This window comes from Grammomys surdaster, unplaced genomic scaffold, assembly GCF_004785775.1.
Source record: "Grammomys surdaster isolate TR1022 unplaced genomic scaffold, NIH_TR_1.0 185, whole genome shotgun sequence".
Lineage (NCBI taxonomy): Eukaryota > Metazoa > Chordata > Mammalia > Rodentia > Muridae > Grammomys > Grammomys surdaster.
This window is the reverse complement of record NW_021604630.1, coordinates 2,916,380-2,933,883: the sequence shown is the minus strand read 5'-3', so window position 1 is coordinate 2,933,883 and position 17,504 is coordinate 2,916,380. Positions and strand designations below refer to the sequence as shown.

Below are 17,504 nucleotides of genomic sequence, written 5' to 3'. Positions count from 1 at the left end.
TCTGGCCTCTGCCAGTCAAGACTGGAGTTAGAAAGGAGTTTGCGGCCAGGCGGTGGTGGCGCACGCCTTTAATCCCAGCACTTGGGAGGCAGAGGCAGGCGGATTTCTGAGTTCGAGGCCAGCCTGGTCTACAGAGTGAGTTCCAGGACAGCCAGGACTACACAGAGAAACCCTGTCTCGAAAAACCAAAAAAAAAAAAAAAAAATAGGGAAAGGAGTTTGCATGCCTCAGACCAGTGTGTTAGCCTCAGCAGCAATCCATAAAGGACGTCTCAGTGTCAGAACAGCAGACCACAGCTAAGGAAGTCACTGGGAAGACTTGAATAAGCCTCTTCTCCACGTGAACTTGGGAAATAACTTTTAGTAGAGATAATATATTTAAGTCATTTTTAACGTTTTAGTTTTGTTTTTACATTGTATGTTAGTATTTGTCACTTGCTGCTCTCCCAAATCCCTAGTTCTATATTTGAAAACAGCTTAAAATACCGTCTGTTTTTTTAGCAGCATTATAGTAGAAACAACAAAACAACCTAGTGGTTAGTTGTGGTGCACACCTCTAATGCCAGAATTCAGGAGGCAGAGACAGGCATATCCTTCTAAGTTCAAGACCAGCCTGGTTTACATTTTGGGGTCCAGGGCAGCCAGGCCACATAGGAAGACTTTGTCTCAAAAAGAAAAAGAAAAGAAAAAGAACCCAACAACAATCCAGTCTAAGAACATTTATCCTCAGAAATTACTGTCAGTAACTTGACGTTGTTTTTAGGGCTGCCGACTCAGCAAAGCTGTTAGGGACAAAGCATGCGGGCCAGCATAGAGCACAGAGCCATGATCCCTGCAGGCAGAGGTTTACCACAAGTTCAGCGGCAGCCTAGGCAACCACAAGCAGGCATGGGCATATGTACTGTAATTCCTGTGCTCCAGAAGCCACAGGATAGCCAGACCCTGGCTCAGAGATGTGTCCATTAGTCTGTTCTCACAGCCTCTGCTCTGCCATCACTCTGTCTGTCTCTCAGATCCCCCTGAGAACAAGTGTGTGCTCACAAGAGCTGAGCCATTTCGGCCCCTTTGAGGTAATTTGTATTTTAACGTTTGTTTCAAGAGTTTGATGTGTACGTCATTCATTATTATTATGTGTGACGATCAAGTCAGCCAGCCTCCGAGTGCTGAGATCAAAGGCAAGTACCACCACACCCTGCACACCGAACATTTGGGTTTCATGGAGAACCCGTGTCAACCCTCTGGCCAGAGACCCAGATTCTAGTTTGACCATCAAGAAAGTGCCCAGCAGTCTGTAGACATGCACAGTGCCGAGAAGAAGGGATAGAGTCCTCAGCCCTACGGTCTGTGGTACACATAAGCACCCTGCCTGAGGTAGAGGAAGCAGGATGGATGAGAGCCAGAGGACTGATGGGAGGAGCGAGTGCTGTGGGGTGCCGGATGTGGACGGATGTGGACCTGCTACGGGCTACTGCACTCAGAAACTCAGCGACTGATTACCTGCACAACATGGGGCCAGCTGAAACTCCAGCGTAGTCTGGGGAAATGCTTTCTCCCTCCCCTTTCTGAGGAAAGATTGCCAGTTGATCACTGTTTTGGAGGGAGAATCCTTTCTGAGGGGGAAGCCATTGGTAGGTTTCCTGTGCTCAGATGGCTGGACCCATACCCACGCATATAGGGGCAGCCCTATTGGCAGAGTGTGTTTGGGGAAGGGGGAGACATGGAGCTGGGAAGGGGACATGTTGGGAAGAGGGTGGAGAAGGGAAATGGGAGAGGATCTGATCTTAGTTCCCTAAGAATAAGGAAAAAATGTAATTTAAAAGCAAACACGAATCTGCCTATGTCCACAATTGTGCTACGGCAATGGAGACGGGTGGGCCTGGGGAGGGGTGCTAGAGGGGCTGGATTGGGCTTCTTCACAGTCTATTCCCACTGGGTAGAAAGGAAGGCTCTGCTGTGTTCTGTCCAACAGTCATATTTACTACTGTGGTGCAGGTGACTAGGGACGGATAAAGAAAAGACTGAAGTGGGAAAGGACACAGAACAACACAAAGATAAGGATTTCCTCCATTCCTGACTGAGGAGTCTTCTCTGCTGCTTCAGGACTAAGCAGGGGATTTCTAGGTTTTGAACCATATTGAATTCAGGTCAGGGTAAAACAGCAGACATCCATCCCCGACCAGATCCATGCTGCTCCAAATGCTGGTCTTCCTTGATACACCACAAATAACTCTGCCATTAATTCTGCTTGGATTTTGAAGCCGTGCTTTACAGAAGTTTTGAGTGTCAGCGCCCATCTTTCTGGGAAGTCCCCTCCCCATGTTTTGTTGAAATCACTGTTTTATTGGCTTCCACTGTGTGAGAACAGCATGAACTCCTGGAGTCGGGCCCCAAGACCACAGCGTTAGAAATGTTTTTAAAGCATGGGATTGTTTCCCATCCTTAGCCATTGTCTTAGTATTGTAATGAAATAGTACTCTGACAAAAGCAACATAAGAGGGGGAAATATTTATTATTTTGGTTCACTATTCCAATGGCATACAAGCTATCATTTCAAGGGAAATTCAGCAGCAGGCAGGGATACAATGGCTTCCCGGATAGGAGTCTGGCATACACCCATACTCAGGAAGCAGAGGGTGAACGGGAAGTGAGGCCTGTTAAAGAGTCACATCCTCTAACAGGGCTCCACTTCCACTCCAAAACATCCTCCCACACAGAGGACCGCTGAAGCATGTGAGCCGATGGGGGATGTTTATCAGTAAAAGCACGACATCCACATGTTATGAATATCTCCTCATGTCCGTACGTACCATTACGGCGTAAGTTACTGTCACAGTCTGGGGGTGGGGGGTGTCCATGCCTTTGGAGATCAAAAGAACAACATGGTGAGAATCCTTGCTCACCTCCCCATGTGGGTCCTAGGGATTGATCTTAAATCATCAGACTTGGTGGCGAGCATCCTCACCTGCCGGCCATCTCTCAGGCGTCCCTACAGCATCATTTCTTACTATAGTAAACTATAACACACTTCCTGATTTTAGTCACTTTGTAAAAGGTTGTTTTGGAATTTATCTTATGTGTATGGGTGTTTTGTGAGCTTATTTTGTCTGAGCACTGGTGTGTACAGTGACCTCAGAGGGCAGAAGGAGAGGAGGTCTAACCCTCTGGAACTGAGTTACATGTGGCTGTTAGCTGCCAAGTGGGTGATTGGAACCCAGGTCCTCTCTTACCCACTGAGCCGGCTCTCCAGATTTTAGTCATTTTTAAGTGTGTATTTCAGCGGCATCCAATATATTCACATTATTTTACAACCATTACATCCATCATCACCAGTAGCTTTAAAGCTTCTCAAAATGAAACTATCCATTAAACAGTGTTCTTAACGGCTTTCACATATAATGCGTATAATTTATTTCTGAAATTCTGGCTGCTATACATCCAGGTATATTTTCTACTATAAATATCCCTGGTGCTGGAGAGATGGCTCCACAGTACCTGAGTTTAGTTCATAGCATCGATATCGGGGGGTGGGGGGTCACAATTACCAGCAAGTCTATCTATCACTCCTGACCGTTGAGTTCTCTGGCACCCCACACACGCACACACGCACACACGCACACACGCACACACGCACGCACATACGCATTTGTCAGTCTGAGAAGGAAAGATTGCTTATAGGAATTCTTTTGGGGGAGTTTTGTTGTTTTGGCCCCCACTCTTCTGATGCTTTCTAGATCAAGTTCCCAGGTCCTTTAGCATGCTTAGAGTTAACACTCATTGTTTAGATGATAAACATAGGCTTAAACAACAAATTAGGTGGGGTTACGTCTGATTTTCCATTTCCCAACCTTAGCCCACTTACAAGTACTAATACTAGTGTGACACGTTGGGACCTTCCACCCTTCACATCACTTGAGGTTTGGACCCTAAATCTGTGAGGTGAAACTTTGCATCTCAGGTCGAAGCTCCAAAGTCACCCTTACATATAGTTTTCAAATCCAGAGGCATCATCAGTAAGTCCACTGAGGCCCCGTCTGCGATTTGCTCGTGCTGCTTTTCTGAGGATCACTCTTGGGCAGCCACCGCTTTGCAGAGAGTGTCGAGCTGTAGATAATGAAGCAACCTTCCGAGGTCCCCAGCCCCAGGCTCACCCCTGCTGCTGCTTCCTGGCATGCACCAGTTTGGCTAGAGGAAACCAGAACCAGGGTCTGGGGTGAGGGTGCCTACGCTGCCGCGGGTGTCCAGTGTGAGGCAGGAGGCGGCCACCAGGGGGCAGCCTCACGCTCGCCTCCGACCGCTTCCGGCCGCGCAGGCGTCCTGGGATGCGAGCCGGATTTGGTGGTCGCCAGGTAGGCTCCGGGGCGTAGTGAAGTGGGACAGGGTTCTGCGGCACCTTTGCGAGCCTGACCCCCAAGACACCACCCGGCCCAACCCCAGAGTAGACTCTCATAGGGTTCATGAGAACTAGGCTTGGAACTGATGTTGACAGCGACCCCTCGGGTGCTTACTGTTCACCCCTCCTCCAGTGTTCACCATGCAACTCCCCTCGGGTGCTCACCGAGCAGCCCTTCTCCGGGTGCATACTGTGCACCCCTCTCCTCTCGGGACTTACCATGCACCGGGCGCTGCTGCTGAACTGTGTGAGCGGAGACTGTCCGCCATGCTCTCGCTTTCTCTCCCCCTCCCTCCCACTTCTCTCCCCCCAACCCGTCTTTGTTAGAAACCAAAATTTAGACTTGATGCCCCCCCATCCTTTCGCCTGTCCAAACTAAATAACATCCGGACTATTTAAATAGTTATCGGGAAGTGAGATTTAATCTGAATTGTATTGGTGACACCGGCGCCTTCTTGAATTGTGTAAAATATTCTGCAAATTGGCAGGTTATTTAGCTGCCTTATTTTCCTTGTCTAACCCAAGCCGTGACCATACAGCAACTGGTCCCTTTTCACCGTTATCGAATAGCCTTGGTGTTTAAACAGTGCCGGAAGTTCCTACTCAGCCGGCCATATATACTCCATTAAGCTCTGGGCAGTCCACAAGAAACAGGTGTGTTAATCGAGTGCCAAGTACTGAGGCTTCAGCATAGATCTGCTAATACGGATTTTAAGGCTGGAGAGATGGCGAGTGGCTAAGAGCACTTGTTGCAGAGGACCTGGGTTCAATTCCCTAATGGCTCACCACTGTCCGTAATTTCAGTTCCAGGGAATCCAGCACGTTATTCTGACCTCCCTCCCTTGGCACCAGGCACACCCAGCACATATTGTACAGTGTGCATGCAAGCAGACACTCATGCGTAGAAAATAAGTAAATTTAAAAATGAGTTCCTGCAGCGTTTTGTCCGTGATGCTGGTAGCATTTGAGTGTGTTGGCATCTCGTGCTATAATCAGCTAGCAAAGGGGAAGGGTTTACCTGGGCTCAATCATGCATGGGATTCTTTGCTTATGACCTGTGGTCATTATGCATGTCATGGCAGGAGAGAGTGGTGGAAGGGGAAAGTTACTTCCTGGCATCCTGGAAGCACGGAGACACAGGCTGAGGTTCCCAGTATCTCCTTCTGGGTCACGCTGTTACTGATGGAGGCTTCCTTGTAACTGACTCTGCCTCCTCAAGGTTCTGCTGCCGTCCAGTAGTGCCAGCAGCTAGAGACCAAGTCTTTAATGAATGGGCCTTTGGAGGATACTCACCCAGACCATAGAGGACTGAAGGTGCATATATGGGGCCTCAGAGTGAGTAGTGGGTGTGGATTTATAATGACAGCTTCTCTGCGCTGCCACAAATCCCTTGCAAAACCCTGAAAAGGGGCTGACATTTTACATTCAAAAGTGTGTGTGCACCATGTGCGTGTTTCACATGTGTACATGTGGAGGTCAGAGTACAACATGGGTGTTGTTCTTGGCCTCTTGCCTTGTTTGGGACGGGGTCACTTTGTAGTGTCCCACCATGTGTCCGGCTAGCTGGCCCAGCAGCTTCTTGGCTATTCTGTCTCTACCGCCGGTGGGATTACAGGTACATCCGCTTCTCTTGGGTTCTGAGGTCCTCACCCTACCCACTGAGCCGTCTCTCCAGTCTGCCTTGCGTTTTCTTGGGGGGGAGGGGGCATCCTTTCCTTCCTAAAACTGTATGAACTCTGGGACTTCATGTAGCTTGCATTCATCCAGTGGCAAGGGAAGATGAGGGAGAGGTTGGGGCGAAAGAGAGTTGACACTGGGAAGATGTAATTATGGTGTTGGTGTGGTGATGCCAGTTACGGGAAGAAATGGCTGGATGAGAGGTGTTACAGGGCAGGTCCCACAAAGAACTGAAGAAGAGTCGCCGTGGGCATGAGTAAGCCCAAGGAAGACAGGGGTGTGCATGCCAGAGACCATAAACACAGAAAAGTGTGGCGTGACCAGCCAGTCGGTGCATTGGTCTCAAGTCTCTGCTGTACAAGGCACCGCAGACAGTGGCAAACCAAACAGAACAGGAGACAACATCAGGGAGCAGGTAACCTAGAGGGGAGAGGACCTACACATCCCCTAATGGGTTTCTCTGAGCACCTAGGAGTGTTAGAGACTGGAGTGTGGCACATAGCAGGCACGAATGTATGTGTGTGTGCGCGCGCGCGCATGTGTGTGCATTGTGTGCATGTGTGTGTGCGTGTGTGCGTGTGTGTGCATGTGTGTGCATGTGTGTGTGCGTGTGTGTGCATGTGTGTGCATGTGTGCGTGCACGTGTGCGAGTGTGTGTGCATGCATGTCCGCGCACGCATGTGTGCGCAGGTATGTGTGTGCACATGTGTGCGTGTGTGTGTGTGTGTGTGTGTGTGTGTGTGTGTAGAGGAGGTGAACCAAGACTGGATCCCAGGAGTTTACTTCCCCCTTGGTGTTCTCCAGGGCACTGCATCTTGGCATGTGCCAAGCATAGACTATACAACTATCCACATCTCTACCCACTCAGGACTCATTGGTGAGTTAGACTTGTTCCTCAGGGCACAGTGGGACTACTGAATGCTTGCATTCCCTGGGGAAGGAAAGTTTGAGGATGGGATTAAATCTGTGGTTTGGAAGGATCAGCCTCTGTGTCCGAGACTGTGGCTCTGACACATACATATAAAGAAATATGTACAAATTATGTTTCACACCAGGATGGTTGTGAATGCTTATAATCCCAGCACGTGGGAGACGTGGGATACAAGATGATTGTATGGTTGGTCTGTCTATACAATGAGACTGGGGCAGGGGGATTATTTCACTAATGGTCCTAGAGTCAGTTGCAACTAAGGAAGTACAATAGATGCATCTCTAAAATATATTGTGGTGGGTGGGCTGGCAACATGGCTCAGTGGGGATAGGGGCTTGCTGCCAAACCCAATAACCTGAGTTTGACCCTCAGGCCCCACACAGGAGAGAACTGATTCCTACAAGTTGTTTTCTGACCTCCACATGTGTGCCTTAGAGGTGTCATCTTCCCGTATTCAAATAAATAAAATTTAAGCAATTATAACAACAATACTGTTTTTAAAAAAATGAGTTGTAGACTGTTTACTGCTCTGGTTGGTGGTGTGAACCTGTGAGAGCAGGGCCTAAAAAATAAGACAGACGAAATTCTCACTTAGCCAACTTTATTCAGAGCATCAGACAGTTTATACCCTGAGGGTTAAGAGTCAGCTGGGTCAAGTGTCCAACCACAAGGGCAGGCTGCATGTGGCAGAAAACGTTGCTCCACAACGGTGCATGAATAACAAGCTGGAGTAAATCCACTCCTGTCCTCTACATCTGTGGGGAGCATGAGAACACGTTCCAAGACCGATTCCGTGTTTCTAAGAAACAAGAGGTCACAAGACTCTTGTCTTGTTTTCTTGAGTTTTCTCACAAGCTCCCAGAATTCCCCTCGCACAACTCCATTCTTGGACTGTTCTCCCCCAGCAGAATTCCAGTATACCAGAAAGTAACACCGCGCCTGAGGAAATGGCCACAGACTTGTGACCACAGGGAAACTCGAGTTCAGCAGTGTCCACTAGAGGGCCTCATTTTAGCGTTCATGCGGATTGCATTGAGAACTTTCAAAGCAGACTGTTCTTCCTTACAAGTTCCCAGATCCACAACTGGAGAATACCAAAGAACCACCATGAGGCTGACAGCTGGGGATGAGGAGGGCACCAGAGGTGCTTCAGGGATGTAACATTCCAGTTATCTCTCAGAGGTCAAGTTCACATGCTGTGCAAGATTCTGGGTTGGATCCCCAGTGTACCCCCTTCAAATACAGACAAACACACACACAGTCAGGACAGGTGTAGATTAACAAAAACTGAAAAGATGGTCATAATTTTATTTATATTTTCCTCCTGAGGCGTTTTGTTAAAGGAAGACCCTGTCTGCTGCGTGGGGAATGGATTGGAACACAGAAAGACCATGCAGGAATCAGCTATAGAAGGCCAGGTAAGACATGCTGGTGGCACGTGTCAGGGTCGGGGGAGGGAAGGGCGCTGTGAGCAGGTTAGAGTCAGGTGACACCATATGTAAGGCTTAGCTGATTCTGAGCTCAAAGGAGGAAGAATGGAGTCACTCTGATTTGTGCTGTGAATGACGGGTAGGTTCTGTCCGCATGATAGAGTGAGAGCCCCAGAGAAGGGGTGTGCTGGAGACGGGGGAGGGCCCCAGAGAAGGGGTGTGCTGGAGAGGGGGGAGGGCCCCAGAGAAGGGATGTGCTGGAGAGGGGGGAGGGCCCCAGAGAAGGGGTGCGCTGGGGGTGGGGAGGGCCCCAGAGAAGGGGTGCGCTGGGGGTGGGGAGGGGGCATCCCAGACATGGAACCCACTGAGTGTTGGGAGAAAGATCTGGGCTGCAGTGTAGATTTAGGGATTGTGAGCATTTACACAGCTCCCAGAGACCTGGCCTGAGGTGAGATGGCTTTGGTCTGCAACACCCTTGAAGGAATCCTACCATCTGATGCCAGGTTTGGCCAGCTACAATCTACCGCCCATTTTTTATAGCCCTGAGCTAAGCCAGCATTCACCAGTGAGCTGTAGCCCAGCCACTTTTAGTAAATGATGGGTAAGAGACACATTGCGATTGCATAAAAACCGTACGAAGTTCAGAATCTTGTGTCCGTGAGTACATGGTGTTAGAATACAGCCGTGAAGGCTTGGTTTTGTTCTCTGCAGCGGCTGCTCTGACACCCTGGCCACGGAGCTGAGTGGCAGTCAGGTGGTCCATGGCATCCTGTCCCCTTTCTGCACCTCACAGCAGCGATGTGGTTGTCACTTGGTCTTGACATTGACTCCTAAGCCTACTTAACATTCGACACTTTGTAGAGAAAATGTGACAACCCCTTGACCTAAGGTCTAAGTTGAGACACACCTGGTCCCTCTGAGGAGTATGAGGGTGAGCTGGAGCAACGGCTCAGTGGATAAAGGTGCCTGTTGTGTGAGTCTGTCACATCTTCAGAACCCACTTAAAGATGGGAGAGAGAATCCGCTCCACAAAGCACTCCTCTGACCTCTACACACACATTGTGGCATATGCTCACCCGTACCTACACACCATATACATCATACTCATCTTCTTCATCTTCATCATCTTCTTCATCATCATCATCAACATAAAATTTTAAATATATGAAGTATATTTAAATATAGGTATAAATACACTTATAAATAAATATGTAACTATATTTAAAACATATATTCTGAAAGAGAAATGGCAAGTACATGAGTGCACAGAGTTCTCTCTTATTAGTTCTCTGAAGGTGCCCTGAGGGAGAGGCCTGGAGATCAAGATGAGTCGGGTCCCTGTGGAAAGATGAGGAAATGGCCTGAGTAACCTGCTAGAGCTAGCTGGGTAGACCCAAGCCTCTGGGGTGAACTGCCAAGATGGCCTCCAGGTGGCCTCTCTGACTGAAACCAAAATGATCGCAGTCAGGGTCTCCTGAGCGCGCCCTGAAGACAGCGGGAATGAGGACCAGCTTTTTATTCTGTGGTCTAAGCGAAAGCCAGGGAACTGTCAGTTCTAGCGTTTCCTCATGCTGCTGTGCTGACACCACCTGTGTCCTCTCGGGCTTAGAAAGGAGGAGAGATTCCTTATTTACGGATGTGAATTGTGTAAAGGAGTAGATTTGGGAGAGAAGTCTTGAAGTTGAGTTTGGGAGATAGTCTTTTTTAAGACATCGCTTCTCTGTGTAGCTCTGGCTGTCTTGGAATTCACTCTGTAGACCAGGCTGGCCTCAAACTCAGAGATCTACCAGCCTCTGCCTCCCAAGTGCTGAGGTTTAAAGTGTGTGCCACCATTAACTACCACCCAACTCCCCTCCTTCCTAATTTTTCATCTATGGGTATTTTGCTTGCATGTGGGTCAGTGTGCTATGTGAATGCAGTATCTCCAGAGGCCAGAAGACACCATCAGATCTCCCGAGACTGGAGTTCTAGAGGTTGTGACCTGCCAGGTGGACCCAAGCAGGTCTCTGAGGGACGCAGGCATGTGGATGGAGACCCTGCTGGGAGAAAAAAGAAACGGTTGAAGGTAACCTTTTTTGTCACTATTGATGCCGGGTCCCAGGCTCCCCAGCCTGAAAGTCAGCTTGGAGCCTCTCTGTCCAGCACCTCCAGGGACAAGCATCCTTTGCTTGCAGGTCCATCCCAGGCCTAACCCCATCCAGGCCCTTCCATCATGGCTCCTTCATCATGGCCCGAGTAGCCCTGCTCTGGATTCTTTAGGTCCCTACTTCCAGTGTCTCCTGAATCGTCTCCAGAAAACCTTGTCACGGTTATTGTCACCCACAAGTTTGTGAACTGTTAGCCTCTGCAGATAGAGATCTTTCCCACCCCAAAGCCACCATGAGCACCTGCAGAAGGGCTACCCTTGCTTCTGTCTCTCAGGGCTGGGGTGCTCAGCTAGCATAAGTGAGGCCCTGCGTTTGATCCCCTGAGCCACAAGAAAAAGAGAACCTCAATATCTTCTTGTTGCTGGGCTGGGGTTCGAGACCAGTGTCTTGCACATACTGGAAGCTCCCTAAGCTGTATAATCAGCTTGTTCAGGGGCTTTTGGGTAAATTCCAGGGAGCACCCTAACTTCTCAGCTAGCTTCAGGAGGCCCTCGTCTGCTTAACTGTACTATACCCTTGTCTATCTTCTATCTCGGTCCCACAAATACATATTTTGCTTACGTTTTATTAAACGTTCAGGCCATCAACTTAGTGTGCCAGAGAAAGACCAGATCTGGTCTGGATGAACTTATATTTTAGCTTGTAATGAAGAATAACGTTTATTAGAGTCACTCACGTTTGCAGTTCATCACATGAGCTTGCACGTGACACTGAAGCTAACAGAGCCCAGTGAGTGGGTGTGGCCACGTCCAGCCCGCCAGGGGCATCAGAACGCCCCCATGAGTGGGCGTGGCCACGTCCAGCCTGCCGGGGCATCAGAGCACCCCCATGGAAATCAAAGTAGACAATGGTGCTTGCTACTCGTTCTCCCGTTCTGTTGTAGGGACTGACATGGGACAGCAACATGGAACCAGGAATGGTCTCACCCACAGAGAAGTCCCCCGGGGCGTGGGGCTGCTGCTCGCCATGGCCCTTATGAACGTGCTCCTCTACCTGTGCCTCGATCACCTTTTCATCTCCCCTGGACGATCCTCCGAGGACTCTGGGCACTGTCCTCCAGGTTACTTCAGAATGGGACGGATGAGAAACTGCTCGCGCTGGTTGTCCTGTGAGGAGCTGAGGACTGAAGTCAGGCAGCTGAGGCGCGTCGGGGAGGGAGCCGTCAAGAGAGTGAGTATTGCTGTGTGCTGGAAGAGCCATGTGCCACCTGTTGCTGTACCTGGGCGTGTCAGGCAAGATGGCTGGTGTCAGGACTCTGAGGCCAACCTGGGCAGCAGAGAAACACTGGCTTCAAAGCATACAGGAAAGAGAGGGAAAGGCCCTGTGTGTCTGTTGTCGAGCCCAGTGCTCAGATCTGGAACTCTGGAGGAAGGGTGGCAGGTGTGTAAAAGTGCACTATCATATGAGAGACTAGAAATGGTACTTTTAGGAGAGGGGCCGGGAATGTAGTTCAGTTAGAAGATCGCTTGCTTCAAAGCCATTTGTGGCTATGTAGGGAGTTTAAGGCTAGCCTGGCCTATATGAGATCTTGTCTAAAAATACATATTTTCAGAAGCACGGGTCTTTTTGTGTGGTCATTAGGTGTAGACCAACTCCCTATGATTTCAGGAAGAAAGTCCTAGGGTAGTAAGCTTAAAAAAGAAAGAAAGAAAGAAAGAAAGAAAGAAAGAAAGAAAGAAAGAAAGAAAGAAAGAAAGAAAGAAAGAAAATGTACCTGGTGGTAGAGTACACTGTCTTCCGTTGCAAAGTTACCCACTTCTGGGAGAAAACGCAAGCAGGGTAGACAGCGTCTGTAGAATTGAGGGCTCCTTCGGTGCAGTACAACAGGCCTCAGTGATGTACTCCTGCTCCAAGACAGACACCTTTTCAGGCACTCCCGTTTTCCCTTAGCTAATGGTCATAGGTTATGAGTTAAGAGGACAGCAGGCTCTGCAGAAAGCATCTTCATCCTCTCCCTGCGCGGTCGGTCTGTACACCTCCCTGCACACATCGTCCTGACAACTCCCACATCTTGGCTTATAGAGTGGCTCTCACCTCACCCTTCATTCCTGTCGGGGCACAAAGAAGCACACATCATAGAAATCCATTGTCTTGACTGTCCAGTCCACCAAAGCTGCCACTCTCTGTCTCTGTCCCTGGAAAACTCTGCTAACCCCCTCCACTGTAACAGCCCGTTCTGCCCCACATTTGGGGGCTACTACATGCCGGCCTGAGCTGCTGCTCCAGTCTGAGAGTCAGGGTCTAGCAAGAGAGAGAGTGGGGATGGAGGGGCGAGAGACACGAAGAATGGCGACAAGACAGAGGGTCTGATCAAGTCTCTCCTTTATTGAAAGGAAATCCTGGGTATTTATATGCTTTTCCACGTGCCTTGCCCTCATGGACAAGCAGGGGAACACAGCTGAAGGCGCTTTGCCACGTGCCTTGCAGCGTGGATACCACATGCGCCTTGCAGCTGGGGGCGCTAAACAGCAAAACAAGATACATGAGAAAAACAAGTCTCTTGTCAGGGTATATGGCCTGAGATGGCTGCAAAGATGATAGCCGATTTCTGCTAGAAGTCAGGAAGCTGCTTCTATTGATGTCACCAGCTAAGTGCGAGTTGAAGACTGCCTTCCTCTTCCATAGTCCTTGCAGCAAGCTTGGACTCAGTTGCTTCTTGCCCCTGGACTCTGGTTTTCTGGGAGTGTCCACTGGCTCTTCATCTTCAGCCCTCACCCCTGTTGGCAGTCCTTTACTGTCTTCTCTTCCCTCGTCCCAACCATAGACAACTGCTTCTCAACCAGCAGCAGTTTGGAGGGAGCTAGCAATGTGTGCAGACACTTGTGGTTGTCACTTCTGGATGGAGGAGCTGTTACTGGCATTTTGCGGGTGGAGGCTGCGGGTGTTACCAGACACCCTGTACCACACAGGACAAGCCTGTCCCTCAATACATAGCTGTCTGGACTGAACACAGCCATGCTGAGGTTGAGGAAGCATCTTTCTGTGTCTCCAGATATAATCTAGCATCTAGACCTAGTTGAATTTTACTGAGTCTGTTTATTTGTTTTTTTGGGTTTTTTTCAGGACAGGGTTTCTCTGTGTACCCCTGGCTGTCCTGAAACTTGCTCTGGAGACCAGGCTGGCCTTGGATTCAAAGATCCACCTGCTTCTCCCTCCCGACTGTTGGGATTAAAAGTGTGTGCGGCCACCACCATCACCTGCCTCCATTGCTTTTATTTATTCAGCAAACTCCCTCTAGCCTCTGTCCCTGAGTCCAAGATCCACACAGTCAACTGTTTGACGTCTCTATTTGGAGTTCTCTGAACATGTCCGTGTGTCCTGTGTGGAACCCTTTTTGTTGTCCTTTCGAAGTCGAGTTTCACTATATAACCCAGACTGTTCCAATTCATCATCCTCCTGCCTCTGCTTCTTGAGTTTGGGGATTACAAGTATGTGTCACTACAGCTGACTCGGTTTGGAACTCTTGGTAATCTCCTCTGTGAGGCCTGCTTCTCCCTCTTAGTGTATGACGTCACTCTCCAGCCATACACCTGGGGATTGTCCTGAGTCCTCTTCTCCTGTCACCCCAGAGCAGGCTGTGCTCCTTTACACCATGGTACACGACAGCTCTCGGGTTCTTCCAGCCTTTAGAAGAGTCTGATATCCCCCCCCCCCCTTGACTCAGCTTTCCCTTCCTCTCCCATCTGTTAGCTGTTCACCTTGCCTGGTGCTGTGTTTGTCTATAGCTCTGGGATGGCAAGGACCGGCCTGGTCTGGGTCATTCCCATATCCTCGGCACCACGCCTGCCTCCTAGGAAGTGTTTGTTTCTCAGCTTGCCTTGAAGAGAGTCCAGGAATGATGTTCTCTGTGGCCCTGTTTCAGGTCTTTCTGTCAGAATGGAAGGAACACAAAGTGGCTCTCTCCCGGCTCGCCAGGCTGGAGATGAAGGATGACTTCTTGCATGGACTGCAAATGCTGAAGTCTCTACAGAGTGAGCACGTGGTCACGCTGGTGGGCTACTGTGAGGAAGACGGGACTATTCTCACCGAGTATCACCCCTTAGGTTCCTTGAGCAACCTGGAAGAAACACTAAACCTTTCAAAGTACCAAGACGTGAACACTTGGCAGCATAGGCTGCAGCTGGCCATGGAGTACATCAGCATCATTAACTACCTGCACCACAGCCCCGTGGGCACGAGGGTCATGTGTGACTCTAACGACCTGCCCAAAACATTATCCCAGTATCTGCTAACGAGTAACTTCAGCATTGTGGCAAATGACCTGGACGCGCTGCCCCTGGTGGACCACGACTCTAGGGTACTTGTAAAGTGTGGCCACAGGGAGCTCCACGGGGAATTCGTGGCTCCGGAGCAGCTGTGGCCCTATGGAGAAGACACAGCCTTCCAAGATGATCTCATGCCCTCCTACGATGAGAAGATTGACATCTGGAAGATTCCGGATGTCTCCAGTTTCCTTTTGGGGCACGTGGAAGGGAGTGATATGGTTAGATTCCATTTGTTTGATATCCATAAGGCGTGTAAGAGCCAGATCCCTGCAGAGAGACCCACTGCTCAGAATGTTCTAGACGCTTACCAGAAGGTTTTCCATTTACTCCGAGACACGGTGATGTCGCAGACAAAAGAAATGCTGTAAAAATGAGCCGTGAGTGATGTGCTTTACGGCTGCTGTAAAAATGAGCTGTTGAGTGATGTGCTTTACGGCTGAGTGGCATCCCAGCTGTTCTTGGTGATGGAGGAGCTTTGGGTGGGTGGATGGATGTTGACTCTGGCTCTTCAGCCACGTAGCCCCTTCTCTACATCTGCCTACCCATTTGAGTGTTCTGCTCTCCTGGCAACCTGGATAGAAGCTGCCGGACGAGAACGCCTTGCTTTACTGTGCTTTCTGGTGTAGACGCAAGGGATTTGTGGGTCGGCACAGAGTTAAGGGGTGTGAGCAAATGGTAACCTTGAAGACATGTTGCCTGCCCTGGTAACCGTTTTTACAGACTAGTAAGAAACAGACGTCTTTCAGTGACCGTTTGTGGGAAAAAAACAAAACAAAAAAACCAACCCACTATTTCCTCAGACAATTTATCCTAATTCAAAGAGTCCTGTTTGAAGCTGGGGATGTTTTTAACTCAGTGTCAGGGCACTTGCCTGGTTCTGTACAAAGCCTTGGGTCTGACCCATAGCATGTACATACATACTCATGCTCAAACGAAGAAAATCCTGGATGCCAAAAGTGTGCCCCCTTTCTTGTCAATGAGGTCATTGTCAGTGTTGGGGATGATTTTCTATGAAGCGTTTATGGTGACTCCTGTCACTGAGCCAAGTGTGACGGTCTTTAGCTGCTCTGTGGGTTCTACTTTCTTCCCTTTCCACCCCCTAATACTTGATAGGAGAGAAAAGAGAGAAAGGAAAGTGGGCGACGTTATTGTTAAGACTACTTCCTACTGATTAGGGGCCGTCAAGTTTCTTGGAGCAGTGATCCTTGCTGTCAGGATATCTAATTTCTTCTTGTTTCTTCTTTGCGCATGCCTGCTTCACAAACAGAGACAAACAACAAACAACCCACTCCATCTCTCGGGAGCCCTAGCATTTATATACTTATGAAAAGTCCCCAGAATGCCAAACCACACAATCACAGAAATTATCTGCAGCTGGCAAAACTACACCCATGTAGAGCATGAGACAAATCATAATCAGCTGCTGTGAATAACCTGAAGCATCCCACACCTAGGATTAAAACAAAAACATCTGTGTGTGTGTGTGTTTAAAAAAACAAAACCAGTGCACCGTGAGATAGCATGCTCTTGAGATTGTGAATGTCTAGAAATGTTTGTAACAGCAAGTTGAAGGAACTTTCTTACCTGCCTTGGATGGTGCTTTGAAATTCCTGCTGAAAAAAAAAAAAAAAAAAGCCGGGTGGTGGTGGCGCATGCCTTTAATCCCAGCACTCGGGAGGCAGAGCCAGGCAGGCGGATTTCTGAGTTCAAGGCCAGCCTGGTCTACCGAGTGAGTTCCAGGACAGCCAGGGCTACACAGAGAAACCCTGTCTTGAAAAACCAAAAAAAAAAAAAAATTCCTGCTGACCTGGAGTTTCTGTGTGAATATTTCTATCCAGTGTCCCTTTGTACTAGAAAGTTCTAAGCCTGCTCAGGCCTTGCATGACTGAACACTTTAAAACATTGTGGAGCCAGGACTGATGGTGCCCACCTGTTATTCCAGTACCTGGGAGACAGGAGTTCAGGGTTATCCTGGGCTATATACTGTGACCCTGTCTACCCCCAACTCCCCAATAAAAAACAAAAAAACAAAAAGGTCTCCTGTGGTGCTGGCATCCTTATTTGGAAGATATGAGAAATTTGACATGTGTTAATGGTCACTCATAAGATGCCTCTTGTCTTCTTGAATCACAGATTGGGGCCCACCTCAGAGTCTCTAGCTTCACGGATCTAGAATGAAGTTCAAGAATTTGTAACTGGTTTCCTGTGCTGCTGCTGTTCTTCCTCCTCCCTCTCGTCCCCCTCCTCCTCTTCCTCTGCCTCCTCTTCCTCCTTCTCTCCCTCTTCTCCTTCCCTTCCTCCTCTTCCTTCCTCTCCTCTTCCTTCTCCCTCCCCCCTCTTCTTCCTCCTCCTCTTCCTCCTCCTCTGGGGACCACCCTCTGAGATAAATTGCCTCCTTGAGGTGGAGGTACAACAGACAACAGAAATAGGTAGTGTTGGCATTGTCTCACCTTCTGTACCCCGTGGCTGACTGGAGGGTGAACTTGCGGGGTATCTGAGCTGGTCCTTGAAGCACACGTTACTTCCTTCACTCTGGGTTTACAAAAACTGCCCCCAAACCCATCAGTTTAAGGACATTAACACGTGTTGACCTGCATGTGGAGTAATTGAAACCCTTACTATGTTGCCAGTGGAATGTAACAATGCAAAAGCATGTTGGGAAAAA

At 49.1% G+C, this 17,504-nt stretch overlaps 1 protein-coding gene across 1 annotated transcript; it reads left to right on the top strand.

Moving 5' to 3' along the window:
- Positions 1 to 4,284: 4,284 nt before the first annotated feature.
- On the top strand, positions 4,285 to 16,473 carry Pomk (protein-O-mannose kinase). The gene is made up of 5 exons (XM_028768314.1): positions 4,285 to 4,345; positions 8,327 to 8,415; positions 10,329 to 10,492; positions 11,458 to 11,744; positions 14,437 to 16,473. The coding sequence occupies exons 4-5, from the start codon at positions 11,466 to 11,468 to the stop codon at positions 15,205 to 15,207; spliced, it is 1,050 nt and encodes a 349-aa protein (XP_028624147.1). The 5' UTR covers positions 4,285 to 4,345; positions 8,327 to 8,415; positions 10,329 to 10,492; positions 11,458 to 11,465; the 3' UTR covers positions 15,208 to 16,473.
- Positions 16,474 to 17,504: the final 1,031 nt, after the last annotated feature.

Coding starts and splice junctions, on each gene's coding strand:
- Pomk (XM_028768314.1), top strand. CDS start 11,466: ATGGGACAGCAACATGGAACCAGGAATGGTCTCACCCACAGAGAAGTC. Junction 11,745..14,436: donor GGGAGGGAGCCGTCAAGAGA/GTGAGTATTGCT, acceptor GCCCTGTTTCAG/GTCTTTCTGTCAGAATGGAA.